This window comes from Tupaia chinensis, unplaced genomic scaffold, assembly GCF_000334495.1.
Source record: "Tupaia chinensis unplaced genomic scaffold, TupChi_1.0 Scaffold000415_1, whole genome shotgun sequence".
Lineage (NCBI taxonomy): Eukaryota > Metazoa > Chordata > Mammalia > Scandentia > Tupaiidae > Tupaia > Tupaia belangeri.
In genome coordinates this window covers 686,507-702,171 of record NW_006159920.1, presented here as the reverse complement: position 1 = coordinate 702,171, position 15,665 = coordinate 686,507, and the positions used below count along the sequence as shown (strand labels likewise).

The window sequence follows — 15,665 nt, the reverse complement described above, 5'->3', positions numbered from 1 at the left end:
CGTTTCTCAAAAGGCATACCATTATTACATGCATAGAAATGGTTTTTCTTCTGTTCATGACTGAGTGCACGCACGGCCCATGAGAGCAAGAAAGATGAGCACCCTCCACAGGGTCAGGTCACACTGCAATCGCCTCCTCTCCTCCAGCCCACGTGTGTGTCCAGCACGTTTCAGGCTAACTGGGCTAGGGATCTGACCCGTATTTGCCACGTGGGATCCAGTTCCCGGTGCAATGCATTATCACTGCTCCACAGAGCTGGTCCTCCCAATTTTTTAAAATAACTTAAGAATTAATGTAATCTTACATAGGAGCTGAGTACACTTCTTTTCAAGTTTATTATTTCTTCTGAGAGCGAGGGAAAACCGGCAGCATTACCGACAGGGGCTGACGCTGCCACCCACTTGCAATCAGTGCTGGACCACGGCACAAACGTGCCGGCATGCTTCGGTAGGTCGCCGGATGTGAACCCAGAACCTCCTCACACGGCAGCCTCGCAAAGCACTCTGCTTTTAACACATCCAGTCCCTGCAACTGAGTACTCTGAAAGGACATCTCAAAGTTTTCTTCTTTTGGGCAACACCCATTGGTTTTCATTATCATAAAAATAAACTATGCTGATTAAAAATTTTTTTTCTAAAAAACAAATGCAAAAAATAAAAAGTTTCACCAGCAAGTGGCGTGGTGGTTAAGGCGTTGGACACTCCCACATGGCCGACTGGGGTTCGAGTCCTGAATCTGGTGGCTTGCTTTCTCACTTCCTCTCTCTTTCACTCTCACCCTCTGTCTCTCTGATGAAACTAAAAAATAAATGAATAAATAAATAAAATAAAATACATAATAATTTTGGAAACCAGCAGTTAGCGTAATGGCTATGTCGCTGGACTCCCACGTAGTCGACCGCGGTTCGTGTCCCGGACCTGGTGGCTTAAAACTCACGCCGGGCGCGTGTGCGTGCGTGCCCAAGATCCTGAGAGGAGAATGGAGGAGAAGGGATTGCGGCGTGACCATCCCCCCTGGGGGGTGATTTCTCGCTTTCTGTCTCTATGTCTCTCTCTGTCTGGCGAGCGCACGCGCCCTACAGTGAAACTCTCTCCAAAAAATAAAAAAAATAAAAAAAAGTTTCAAAAACCCACTCTTTTCCCTAATCCCACTAGATGGACACAATCCATTACTTTATTTTCAGGTTTCTGCCATAGAGCACATGCACTTGCCAGAGAGAGAGAGAGAGAGTGATGTAGAGAGGAAAAGTGAGAACTCATCCCCTAGTGGGGATAGCCATGCCACCATGCCTTCTCTCGTCCAGGGATCCTGGGCACGCAAGCACGTGTGTCCAGCATGAGTTTCAACCTGCTGGGTCTGGGATTTGAACCATGGTTATGCATTTGGGAGTCCAATATCTTAACCACTGGCCCCCACAATCCACATTAATAGTATATACCCTGGGGCTGGAAGGTGGCATGGTGGTTAAGGGCACTGGACACCCACATGGCCAACTGCGGTTCGACTCTCAGACCTTTAAAAAAATAAATGAAAGTGCCATGAAATCCAGCCAGGGCAGTGCTGGTAGACATGGCTGCTCAGCAGGCTGAGGCCACATGAGAGGCCCGGGTTTAAGTCCCACCAACAGAGGCCAAGCATAGTGCTGCGTGCCTGTATCACCACTCAGCAGGCCCAGATGGGAGAACTGGGTGCGACATGATGAGACAGTCAAAAACAAAACAAAATAAAAAGTAACATGAAAACTGACCCAAATCCATCAATTCCAGGAAAATTAATCATTTTTCTAAATTAAACAGAAAAAGTACAGTAACTTCTTTTCTTTTATTATTTATTTGCCACAGGGCTTGTTAACTCAGGAGAGAGAGGCAGAGAAAAAAGAAGAAAGCATCCCCTTATACGGCATGGTCCTGCCAAAATCTCTTCTGCTTCATTTTGCTAACCTGTCACGATTAGGGGCACACACACACCAGAACTGGCATGCTTTTCAAGCCTCCAGGGCTGGAATTCAAACTGCATTGTGGCATGTGGGATCCGGCTTTAACTACTAGGCCATGGGGTCATTCCAGTAACACTTTCTTAATCAAAAAGGTATAACTAGCAGAGATTTCTATTTAGCCCTCTGGGAGATACCAAAAAACAGAAAATGAAGTCTTTGACATTAAGACATTTTATAAGCTTTTGAGAAGACAGTGCATGCAAATGTGGAACAAATTAGATTAAAATGGCAATATACAACCTAGTAACAGTGTTACAGATAGTCTGTATTTTGCTACCAAATTTCAAACTGAAAAAAGTATAAAGAACAATATACAGACCTGATGTCTGAGGTTGGAAGATTTTTATCAATATATTTTAAGCACAGATTTTGTTTTAAATCTTTACAACTAGCAGTCTGCAACACAGAGGGATACAGTAAAACTTCCTTTGGTATCTGAGGACATGAATTCACTTTAAAAACATCTATTCCTATTTCACAATAGCATATGAAGAAATTGGTGATCAGCCACAGGGCTTCATCTGGAACTTTCATTATACTTACCGCAATGCTTCGGCATAAAAAAGATATTCCTTTAACTGATCTGCATAGTGTTCTTCATCTTCCAAAATGTCATCAATAGAAGATGCATACCTGTATAAAAAGCATCACATGGAGTAACTTTCATTGGAACACGAAGTAATGATGTTCTTAAAAAGTGCTATAGTCAACTGCGATTCAGGTCCCAGACTTGGAGGCTTGAAAATCACACTAGGCACGTGTGTGTGCATGCCCAAAATCTAAGGAGGAAAACGGAGGAGAAGGGACTGTGGAATGCATATGAACCTGGGGGGTGACTGTTCTTTCCCTCTCACTCTCTCCCTGTCTTTCTTGGGCAAGCACAAACACCCTTAAAAAAGAAAAAAAGAAAAGAAAAGTGCTATTTACAACCACCAGCAGGTGGGGAGGTGGTGAAGGTGCTGGATTCCCACATAGCCAACCATGACTCAGGTCCTAATCCTGGCAGGTTGAAAAATGCTGGGGACTTGAGCATGCATGCCCCAAATCCCAAGAAGAGAAGGGACTGTGGCATGGCCATCCTGCAGAGGGAGGGGATGACTTGTCACTGCCCCTCTCTGTAGAGCACACAGGCCCTATGGCAAAACCCTAAAAAAAATGATCATTAGAATTTAGGAACAATTACAATGACGATTTTATCAAAATATTTTTGCAATGGCTTCAAAATAAAAAATGAGGGCCAGCAGGTGGTGTGGTGGTCAAGATACTGAACTCTCAAATGGCCAAATGCAGCTTGAGTCCCAGACCCAGAGGCATGAAAATCATGAATGTGCATGCATGCCCAAAATCCTTAGGAGAATAGAAGACAGGGGATGGGATTGTGGCATGGCCATCTCTGCTTAAGGGGTGATTTCTCACTTTCCCTCTCTCTCCATCTCTCTGGTGAGTACATGTACTTTATAGCATAAGTAAATAAATAAATAATAAAATAAAATTAAAATAAAATAAAAAATGGTCCTTAAGAATTGTAAGACTGTGGGGCCGGCAAGTGGCATGATGGTTAAGGGTGCTGGACTCCCACATGGCTGAATGCGGTTCGAGTCTCGGACCTGGTGGCTTGCTTTCTCTCTCTCTCTCGTTCTGTACCTCTCTGCTCAAAATTAAAATAAGTAAAAAATAAAGTTAAACAAAATAACTATTTAAAAAAAAAGAATTGTAAGACTGTAACAGCTTCTGTTTGAAAGTACTATAATTGCTACAAATCTATAGAAAGAATAAGAGTCTGGTTTAATTGGTACAACATGCTCTTCATGGCAATAATTTATTGTAATGCCTAAAGGCTACAAAAGGAAAAGTAGAGTGAATGAAATTTCAGAAAACATCAGAGCCTTAATTTATACTAGTCCCTAACAGGAACCTGTGCCTTGACTGGGACAACCCCATCACAGCTGTGCCATTCTTTCTGGAGAAGTGAAGGTGTGGGTACAGAAAGGCGAAGGCTCTCCACACCACTCCCCCACGTCCTCTGACACTGCTACAAAACTCCCCCATGCTTCCCGAGTCTTCCGTCTTCACTTTCTGATCCTTTGCCAACAATATGGAACCTGAATTTGATCAAAGTAAGGGTCCTGTGTTTTACTTTTCACTGTCAATTCCATAAGGACCTGGGCTGTGTATTATGTACTACTTCTGTGTAGTATCACAGGCATCCTTCTTTCAAACTGTTTGATCCCTTAGCAGGCAAATAAAAATATACACTTCAAGTTTCTAGGCCTGCTTCAGCTAGATAAGTAAAGAACTGAGGCTACAAAATTAAGTATAATAAATAAAACCACCTTAAGGTTCATTTGAAAAGCAATGTGATTACAGCATTTATAAAAGCAAAGCATGTGGTCTGTAATTATCAACTTACATCTATAGGAGTGAGGAATTTCTTCTCTGTTACTGCAAAAGCACTTTGCGAATCACTGTTAAGAAAATTTGGGGCCAGCAGGTGGCGTGGTGGTTAAGGGCGCTGAACTCCCACATGGTTGAATGCAGTTTGAGTCCTGAACCTGGCAGCTTGGTTTCTCACTTTCCCTTTCTCTCTTTCTCGCTCTGCCCCTCACTGGTCAAGTTAAAATAAGTAAGTAAATAAATAAAGTTAAATAAAATAATTCTAAAAAAATAAGAACAGAAAAATTTGGCTTCGGTTCATAACACTCTGATTCTGAAAGAGCTAATGTTAAAAAACGAAACAAAAAATGGTTGGTGTTTGCTTTCAGTCTGTGAAGCTTGCCTTGCCTCTTCATCTTGTGGTGTCATTTTCTGGTAGTAAACTATATAAAACACAGGCTGGCCCAGGGGTTGGTGGGTAAGACACCTGGATCCCACATGGCCAACTTCAAAGTTCAAGTCTTGGACCTAGCAGCTTGAGAAACACACCAGGCACATGTGTATGCATGCCCAAAATACTGAAAGAAGGGAGAAGTGGAGAAGAGATTACCACATAGCTGTACCCCCATGAGGGGTGCTGTCTCACCTCCCCACACTCTCCAGCAGGTGCACGCACCCTCTGGCAAATTAAAACTACACATACACACACAATATAAAGCTTGCCATCATAACTAACTGTAAGCATACAGTTCAGGCGTACTATGTCCATGTTGCTGTGCAACCATTATTGCCAACTATCTCCGGAACTTTGTCATCTCCTACTGAAGATGACACCCTCTCCTTCACCCCATTTAACATCAACTTCCCATTCCTTGCTCCCTCAGTCTTTTCTCTTTTTTTTTTTTTTTTGAGAGGTTTTTGCTATAGGGTGCGTGTGCTCACCAGCCAGACAGAGAGAGACATAGAGACAGAAAGCGAGAAATCACCCCCCAGGGGGGATGGTCATGCTGCAATCCCTTCTCCTCCATTCTCCTCTCGGGATCTTGGGCACACACGCACACACACCCGGCGTGAGTTTTAAGCCACCGGGTCCAGGACGCGAACCGCAGTCGACTACGTGGGAGTTCAGCGACATAGCCATTATGCTAACTGCTGGTTCCCAGTCTTTTCTCTTTTGATATACAAGAATTTTAAACTTTGATGAAGACCAACTCACCATTAAACATTTTTTTCTTTTCATGTCCTCTTTAAGAAGTCTTTGCTGGGAACCAGCAGTTAGCGTAATGGCTATGTCGCTGGACTCCCACGTAGTTGACCGCGGTTCGTGTCCCGGACCCGGTGGCTTAAAAAACTCACGCCGGGCGCGTGTGCATGCGTGCCCAAGATCCCGAGAGGAGAATGGAGGAGAAGGGATTGCGGCATGACCATCCCCCCTGGGGGGTGATTTCTCGCTTTCTGTCTCTATGTCTCTGTCTGTCTGGCGAGCGCACGCGCCCTACAGTGAAAATCTCTCAAAAAAAAAAAAGAAGTCTTTGCTTATCTAAAGGTTGGAATATTCTATGTTTCTATTAAAAGCTATCATTTTAGCTTTAAACTTATGTGTATGATCCAAATTAATTTAGTTTTTGTGGAAAGTGTGAGCTATGTCTAAAGGGTTACTTCTTTTCTGTGTAGTATCTGGTTATTCCAGTACCTGTTGCTGACATGAACTACAGAAGTGTGGGTCTATTTCTAGACTTTATTCTCTTCATGGATCTGTTTACCTTTATGCCAATACCTCATTAACTTTCCCCACTCCCAGAGGGCACATGTGCTCACCAGAGAGAAACAAAACTACCATTTTCCATCCTGCTGGGATTTGGGGAATGCATACACACACCAGAATTCATTTTTTTGAGCACCAATCTGATACCACATGTGGAAATGTTCACACTTCTATGTACAATATACATACAAAAAATATTTAATAAAGTTATTGTTAGGCCATGAATATGAAAGCATATATGAAACATAAAAAAGTTGTGTTTAGGCTTGGTTTACATTCCTAAGATATGTATGTAAATACTCCAAAACCAAAAAAAAGTCTGAAATCCAAAACATTTCTTGTCCCAAGTATTTCAATAAAGGGATACTCAGACTGTGTATGAATTAGACTGATTTTCAAATGTAAACTTGCATTCTGAGAAATATTAAGTCAGATCTATATACACAGAGCATAATATAAATGCCAATAACATTAAAAGAGTCACTAAATAATCACTGAATTGCATCTCAGGTTTTACAGCAAACTTTTTTTTTTTTTTTTAGAAAGATTTTTGCTGTAGGGCACATATGCTCACCAGAGAGAGAGATACAGAGAGCAAGAAATCACCCCCCAAGGGGATGGCCACACTGCAATCCCTTCTCCTTCATTCTCATATTTTGTGCATAAAAGCATGTGTACCCAGCGCGAGTTTCAAGCCGCTGGGTCTGGTCGAACCACAGTCAACTATGAGGGAGTCTAGCAATGTACCCATTACGCCATCTGCTGGTTTCCTCTTTTTAATTTTTAAAAATTTGCCAGAGAGCATGCGTGCTCACGAGAGCTACAGACAGAGAGCGAGAGAGCACCTCCGCCCATGAGGAATGGTCACACCGCAATCTCTTCTCCATCTCTCTCTTCTTTCAGTATTTCAGGCACATGTGTACACAGACCCAGCATGCTTTTCAAGCTGCCAGGGCCATGTAGTTAGCCGTGTGGATCCAGTTCTTAGTCACCAGGCCACAGGCTGGCCCTATATTAAGTTCCCTGTATACTTACACATCCATGTGATGGCCAGCACTCTGCAGTCCATCACCCATTTCTTTTTCTATGGCACTCCATTCACTAGGAAGAAAAAGATAAAACTGAACCCGTATCATAAATTAGAGATATGGAGTAAAATTTAATGGAATCTTTTACAAGTTTCTTTTCTAGCTAGGTCATAAGTAATGTGTAATACCCATATTTAGATTTCTTAAAATATAGATGTCAGCCCTACTCTTTTTTAAGAATTATTCTATTAAACTTCATTATTATTATTATTATTATTATTATTATTATTTATTTCATCACAGAGAGACAGAGAAAGAGAAAGAAAGAGGGAAAGTGAGAAAGCAAGAAAGCACGCCACCAGATCTGGGATTTGAACCACAGTTAGCCATGTGGGAGTTCAGTGTCTTTTTGTTTTGTTTTGGAGAGGTTTTTGCTATAGGGCACGTACGCTTGCCAGAAAGACAGACAGAAACAGAGAGACAGAAAGCAAGAAATCACTCCCCGGAGGGAAGGCCACGCTGCAATCCCTTCTCCTCCATTCTCCTCTCAGGATCTTGGGCATGCACGCACACATGCCTGGCATGAGTTTAAGCCACTGGGTCCAGGACTCGAACTACAAGTCAGCTACATGGGAGTTCAGCAACACAGCCATTATGCTAACTGCTGGTCCCGACACTTCTATTTTTAGTCAAAAGAGCTCTTCACCCCACTTACATGCATGTAACCAGAAAATAAAAAACACAGGATCATTAAACAAAGTACAGTCTTGTGTCACTGAGCTTTGCAGTACATAATGAGACACAATTTGGGGGAAGAAACTGCTTGTGCATTTTCCTAGAATTCCTTGAAAGGAACTGTAATACACTCTAAGACAGTCTTGTTGGTTGCTTCCACATGGACTCTCAATCTATTAATTAAGATGAATATTTTTAAATGTTCAATTAGCAGACTATAAATATATATTTTAGGCTATGAGCACAGGACAGCTTTCACTAGCTGCAAATGCACAGTTACTAACATTTAAAACTCTATCCCTCTCCATTCTAAGTCTTGTGCACAGAGTGAGCCTCACTTAGGAATTCAGTCCATTTCTAGACAGGCAGATCTGAAAGTTCCTGGCTGAGCCCAAACTAGTGAAAACAGACACAAGTTCCAGAAGCCCTTGTGGGAATGGCCCTTCAGCCTATCCAAAACTGGGTCAGAGGCCGTAACAGGGGAAGGAGGCTGCAAAAACCTCAAGAACTCAAGAGCACAAAATGAATGGCCCAACTTGTACACAAGACTCGGGACACGGCCACGCCCCCAATCTTCCCTGTCCCCTCCATGGGCCAGTTCCTGCACACTTTTTATGGTTGCAAGCTTTGCCGTTTCACCTGTCTTTCTTGGTCAATCATTTCCACCATAACTCAATCTTTTTTCTTAGTCTATTATCTCAAGCCAAACTCCACTTGAGCAATAAGTCATAATTTTACCAGAATTACCTGAAGAGTGTATTTAAATTTTAAATTAAGAAGCAAAGCTGATAAAACCAACTTTATGTTTTCCCCTCTCAAATTCCAAACCAAAGAACAAGACCAGATTAAGACTTTTTTTTTTCTCATTACATGGCCCCCAACTTTTGAGGTCAGCAGTACTCAAAAGAGAAAAGAACATCCCTTACCAGTTGGCATGGCTCAGCAATCCTTTCCTAATTCCTAACACCCTCTCCCACTCATAGAATAAAATAAACTAAAACAAAATTTAAAAATCTAAACTGTCGGGGAACCAGCAGTTGGCGTAATGGCTATGTTGCTGGACTCCCACGTAGTCGACCGCAGTTCACATCCTTGACCCAGTGGCTTAAACTCACGCTGGGCGTGTGTGCGTGCGTGCCCGAGATCCTGAGAGGAGAATGGAGGAGAAGGGATTGCGGCATGGCCATTCCCCCTGGGGGGCGATTTCTTGCTTTCTGTCTCTCTGTCTGTCTGGCGAGCGCACGCGCCCTATAGCAAAAACCTCTCAAAAAAAAAAAAAAAAAAAGAATATTTTTTAAAATACAGTATAACAATGACTTACGCAGCATTTACAGTGTACTGGGTATTATAAATAATCTAGAGATGATTTACCCAACAGATAAAATGTTATTTCCCATGGAATCTTCTTACATATTTTGTCAAGAAAGTAGAAGCCCCTACCCCCTGGTTCAATCAGAGTAGTTTTACTTTTATGTGATCAATATATTAAACATACTTAATGCTTTTTATTTTAAAAAAAGACTTTAATTAAAGAAAAAGGGGGGAGGCAGCAGGTGGTACGGTGGTTAGAAGAGCTGGACTCCCACATGGCTGACTGGTTCGAGTCCCAGACCTAATGGCTTACTTTCCCATTCTCTCTCTCTCTCTCTCTCTCGTGAGCATACGTGCCCTACAACAAATTAAAAGAATAACAAATAAAATTAAATAAATCTTTTTTTTAAAAAAGTCTTTAAAATGAAAAGCAGATACCTGAAAGCTTGAAAATTACTACCATGGGACATCATTTTTAAAAAGTAATCTTTTATTCTCCAAATTCATAAGTTTTTTGTTTTTATGTTTATGTCTCCATTTCTTCCATAACTCAGCAAGAGAGAAGGTGTGCACCGTACAAGGTTCTAATACCACCACCCTCCCTCCAGCCGTCAGCCACCCTCATAGCAGGAGCACATCTGTGGAGGACCCAGGGAGGCCCCTGGACTAGGACCAGAACTGTTCCATGGAGATTTGCCTAACACAACATTGCTCTTACCGCTGCACCATCTCTGGCCCCAGATACATAAATTTTTAAGAATTATTATTTTAAGGCAAGAACTATTTTCAAAGTCTGTATAATACTTACCTGAAGACTCGTCCATAATTCCCATGTACTTTATATACACCGTAGAGTCGATCTGCTACTCTCTGAAATAAATATTTAGCAAAAAATGCTGTTAGGTCAGAATTACATACTGACTACTTTTTTTTTTCCCCTTAAGATTTCATCTCATTAAAAAAAGAAAATTGGGCCAGCTGGGTCCCACATGACTGACTGCACAGCTTGCGTTCCAGACCTGGCTGCTTGAGAAACACGCCAGGTACATGCATGTGTGCCCAAAATCCCACTGCAGCATGGCCTCCCTCCCTGGGGAGTGCTTTCACACCTTTTCTCTTTCTCACTCTCCAGGAAGCATATATGCCCTGTGGCAAAACAAAACAAAACAATAAAAGAAAACCGTGTCCAGTAGAATAAACTTAGAAAATGTGGGGGAAAATATCTTCAGAACCCCATCGCACACATACACACACACACACACAACTAGCCCTGTCTTGCCATTATTTATCTTATATTACACATCTATATTTTTTCTTAAATCCTTTTCTTTTTTTTTTTTTTTTTTACTGCCAGAGTGCACACACACTCACCAAAGACAGAGAGAGCAGGTACTCCCCAACAGGGCATGGTAAGGTCCACAATCCCTTTCCTTCATTTCTCTGTCCTGTCAGGATCTGGGGCACTCACACACACATGGAGTATTTTCTAAGCACCCGTGGATGGGACTCAAACTGTGTTTGGCCATGTGGGATCAGTTTTCTATGTACAGTGCTTACTTGCTGCACTATGGGGCTGGACTCGATGCTTCTAGAAAATACACAGTTGTACAATGTTTGTGCTATGGTTTTTAAAGTCTGTTTATTTATTTCTTCCGTGAGAAAGAGGCAAACAGAGAGACAGACAGAGAAAGAGGCACTATAAAAGGGTCTTGATGCTGCAACCCACCACCAGCCTCGGACAGCCCAGGTTAAAGTGACATGTGCACTTGCACCTGCAGCCTGTGTGTAGAGTGGCTGAGAGGAGAACCTGGGACCTCCCCACGTTGGTCCAGTTGTGTTACCACTGCATCACTGCCCAGCCCCGCTATGCTTTTTTATTTCCTTAGTTTGCTATAGGGAAAGTGCACTTGATGGAGAGAGCCTGAAAGAAAAGAGAGAGGGAGAAGAAGGGGGGATATCCACACCACAATCCCTTCTCCTTCATTCTTCTCTCAGGAGTCAGGGCACACATGCACACGCACCTGGCGTGTTTCTCTAGCTCCCAGATCTGAGACTCAACCACACAGGTGGCCATGTGGGATCCAGCCACCTTAACTACCATGCTACCAGCTGGCCCTAATGTATTTTTTTTAAGAGAGATTTTTGCTATAGGGCACGTGTACTTGCCACAGAGACAGAGAGACAGAAAGCGAGAAATCACCCCCCCCCCCAGAGGGATGGCCACACCACAACCCCTTCTCCTCCAATCTTTTCTTGGGATTTTAGGCATGCACACATATGCATCTGCTGTGAGTTTTAAGCTATCAGGTCTGAGACTCAAACCGCAGTCAACTACGTGGGAGTCTAGTGACACAGCCGCTATGCCATCTGCTGGTCCCTTAATTACTGTTTTTAAACTTCCTATAGCAAAATATTTTTATCCACCAGGTTAAAATTACCATTTTTTTTTTTTTTGGAGAGGTTTTTGCTATAGGGTGGTGTGCTCTCGCCAGAAAGACAGAGATAGAGAGAGATAGCAAGAAATCACTCCTTGGGGACATGGCCACACTGCAATCCCTTCTCCTCCATTCTCCTCTCGGGATCTTGGGCACACACATACACACGCGCCTAGCGTGAGTTTGAGCCATTGGGTCCAGGACTCGAACCGCGGTCGGCTACATGGGAGTTCAGTGACACAGTCATTACGCTAACTGGTGGTCCCACCTTTATTTTAAAAAAAAAATTGTTTATGTAATTTTATTCTTTTTTTTTTTTTTTTGAAGTTGACCAGAGAGAGAAGGAAAGTGAGAAAGCAAGCTGCCAGGTCCAGGACTTGAACCACAGTCAGCCATGTGGGAGTCCAGCTGCCTTAACCACCACACCACCTCCTGACCCCAAAATTACCTTTAATAAATACTATTTTTAAGTAGCCACATAAAATTCCAACAATTAATGTAAACTGTATTAACATTCCTTGTTGGATAACCTTGCTGGATATTTAGTTATTCCTAATTTTTCAGAATTAGATATTGTAATAAACATCTCTGACACTAAGGGTTTTTTCTTTCAGGTTGTTTCCTTATGAAAACGTCTCCAAAGTGGAGTTTACCAGAGGAAAGGATATGAACATTTTCATTTCCACTGATATTTAATTAATGTACATATTGTACACACACACACACATACACATTAATTTATACATAAATGCTGAACACACGCGATATGGTTCTGTGCTACTATGACAACACAAAACAGCGTCGGCCCAGCCTCTGCTGACCTCAGCCGAGCCCCAACACACAGGCGTGTGCCCAGGACACTGGCAGGCTGGGAAGGGGAGGGGACTGTGGTGTGACTGGGCCTTGTGGAGGCTGCTTCTCGCTTTCTCTTGTGCGTACACACACTCTCTCATGAGCTTTAAATTAAAATTTAAAAAGAGAACACCTTCTTACCAACACACATATTGATACTTCAGTAACAACAGAATTTATACCACTGAGATGAGCATTATCTAGTCATTCACATGAGTTTTTCAAAAAAAAAAAAAGAAACACTACATATGATAATTAATTTGCTTCTCTTTCCCCATAAGGTTCCAGACATGAACTGGAAGGCCAAAAGCTAACCGTACGTAAAACCCTATACACATTTCTGGTATACTGTTCCTTTTTTTTTTTTTAAAGAATTATTTTTATTTAACTTTATATACCATTATTATTTGTTTTAATTTGACCAGAGAAATACAGAGAGAGAGACAGACAGAAAGTGAGAAAGCAAGTTGCCAGGTCCAAGACTCGAACTGTAGTCAGCCATGTGGGAGTCCAGCGTCTTTAACCACCATGCCACCTGCTGGCCCCCTAGTATGATGTTTCTAAATGTACATTCTGAGGATAAATTACCTCCCTGAACACTTACTCAAACAGGAGTAATTTGAAGAATTAAGCATTAACAAAGAAATCATAACCCTGTGATGGCTTCAGTTAAAAGTGAAAGAGCCACCATCAGAAATACTCAGAGCAGTGTAAGAGGATCATGAAACGTTTCCTGTCGCTCCTCGGCCTGCTTAGGGGGAACACACACTCTAGTACTAAGCAGGGGTCAGTACAAGACAGGGCTGCTGCCTGTTTTGTGAGTACATCTTGTTAAACAGTCAGGCTCACTCCTGTCAGTATTGTCTATGCCTGCATTCACAGCAGAGCCGACCAGATGGGACAGGAACTATCTGGCCACAAATTTGAAAATACTTATTTTCTGGCCTTCGAAAGAAGCTTGTGAACCCTGTACTGGACTCAACTCTCAGGACAAAGCTCAAAGTCTTTATTCCACTGGAAACCGTTCAGGATTTCCCCCAGACCTCCAAACTAACTTAGGATATAATTTCATATTCATTTTTAGCTTTTTATATAAAAAGTGTTTTTTTTTAATGTGGTTCTATTAAGTATGGATGAAAGAACGAAATTAATAGGTATTTTTGTTGTTTTTTTGCAGGACTTTTCAGGTCACATGTGGATCATGACTGCTAAAGAGAGAGATGGTGTACACTGGAGAACATCTTCTTTTTTTTCTTTCTTTTTTTTTTTTTGGAGAAATTTTCACTGTAGGGCGCGTGCGCTCGCCAGACAGACAGAGAGAGACATAGAGACAGAAAGCAAGAAATCACCCCCCAGGGGGGATGGTCACGCCGCAATCCCTTCTCCTCCATTCTCCTCTCGGGATCTTGGGCACGCACGCACACGCGCCCGGCATGAGTTTTTTAAGCCACCGGGTCCGGGACACGAACCACGGTCAACTACGTGGGAGTCCAGCGACATAGCCATTACGCTAACTGCTGGTTCCCACTGGAGAACATCTTAAGGAGAAGCATTCCAGGGACTGTATGAGGGGCCAGCAGATGGCATGGAGGTTAGGGTGACTGGGTCCCACGTGGCTGACTGTGCAGTTCAAGACTGCAGTGATTTTGGACCCAGTGACTTCGGAAACCCCTGAGGTGTGTATGTGTGCATGCCCAATCCTGAGAGAAGAATGGAAGAGAAGGGACTGTGCTGTGGCCATTCCCCCTGGAAGTGCTTTTTCTCTCTCTCTGTCTTCAGCAAGCACATGCCCTACAACAACAACAAGATTGAAGAATACCTGATGGAAAATGTCATTCTAGACTACTAATTTTTCTAGATCCCTGCTCTTTTGGGTATCAAACCTCCTTCCAAAAAGCTGAATAATTTATTATTCATTTAAGATAGCAAGTATAGGGACAAGCAGTTAGTGTAATGGCTATGTCGCTGGACTCCCATGTAGTCGACCATGGTTCAAGTCCTGGACCCAGTGGCTTAAAACTCACGCCGGGTGTGTGTGTGTGTGTGTGTGTGCGTGCCCAAGATACCGAGAGGAGAATGGAGGAGGAAGGATTGTGGTATGGCCATCTCCCCCGGGGGGTGATTTCTTGCTTTCTGTCTCTCTGTCTGTCTTTCTGGCAAGCTCACATGCCCTTTAGCAAAGACCTCTCAAAAAATAAAAAAGGTAGCAAATATAGAATATATAGAAAGAACTTGTTAAATAAACACTTAAGAACAAAAACAAGAAGGAATGTAAGTCCACAATGTAGATCCAAAACAAATATTAAAAACATTTTTGTGACTCCCAGGTACTCAAAGTTTGTTTCTTTAAAGTACCTCACACCAGGTGTCTGTACAAAAGGAGCTTTTACTACAGTCGTCAGAGCCTGTGAAATACACTGGGCCACCGAGTCTGATCAACAGAGACAAGAGTCTTCATATCCTAACGAGGTGAGCAAGCATGCACGGTGAGGAGCTCTTCTACTCTGAACTGAGCAGGAGGGGCCCCCAGTGCTTCTGCTGTGAACTCTTCAAAGATGAAATAAATTGCTCCCACCAACTAAGACATGAAGTGCCTGTATTTGGACCCTTAGGCACTGAGAAAGAAGAAACTGAGAAAAACTATAAACTACAGACAAAAATCTTACCATTTCTAGAGAAAATGAAAGGCAAAAATGGCACAGAAGTATTAGGTCATCAGGAAAGTCAGGAGTTACTTTCCTGTTTTTCTATGCAAAAATGTGTCATGACTTTCCCAACAACCCAATAAAACATGAATGATTACAACTTGAAGCCATACTGACACAATGATTGTTGGTAACTAAGAATAGTGGGGCCAGGAACCAGCAGTTAGTGTAATGGCTATGTCGGTGGACTCCTACGTAGTCGACCGCGGTTCGTGTTCCAGACCCAGTGGCTTAAAACTCATGCCGGGCGCGTGTGCGTGCGTGCCCAACATCCCGAGAGGAGAATGGAGGAGAAGGGATTGTGGCGTGACCCACCCCCCTGGGGGGTGATTCTTGCTTTCTGTCTCTATGTCTCTCTCTGTCTGGCGAGCGCATGTGCCCTATAGCGAAAATCTCTCCAAAAAAAAAAAAAAAAGAGGGGTGCCAAGGAAAGAGACCTGTACCCATTGCCTTAGTCCAGACTG

At 42.7% G+C, this 15,665-nt stretch overlaps 1 protein-coding gene across 1 annotated transcript in view; it reads right to left on the bottom strand.

Annotated features, from left to right (window-relative positions):
• SNX4 (sorting nexin 4) overlaps positions 1 to 15,665 on the bottom strand; it is a 54,400-nt gene that overhangs the window by 11,576 nt on the left and 27,159 nt on the right. The window contains exons 8-10 of the mRNA XM_006154591.3: positions 10,018 to 10,079; positions 7,171 to 7,236; positions 2,541 to 2,630 (exon numbers count right to left, since the gene is read on the bottom strand). Coding sequence (XP_006154653.1) covers positions 2,541 to 2,630; positions 7,171 to 7,236; positions 10,018 to 10,079 — 218 coding nt within the window. The remainder of the gene's footprint in view (positions 1 to 2,540; positions 2,631 to 7,170; positions 7,237 to 10,017; positions 10,080 to 15,665) is intronic.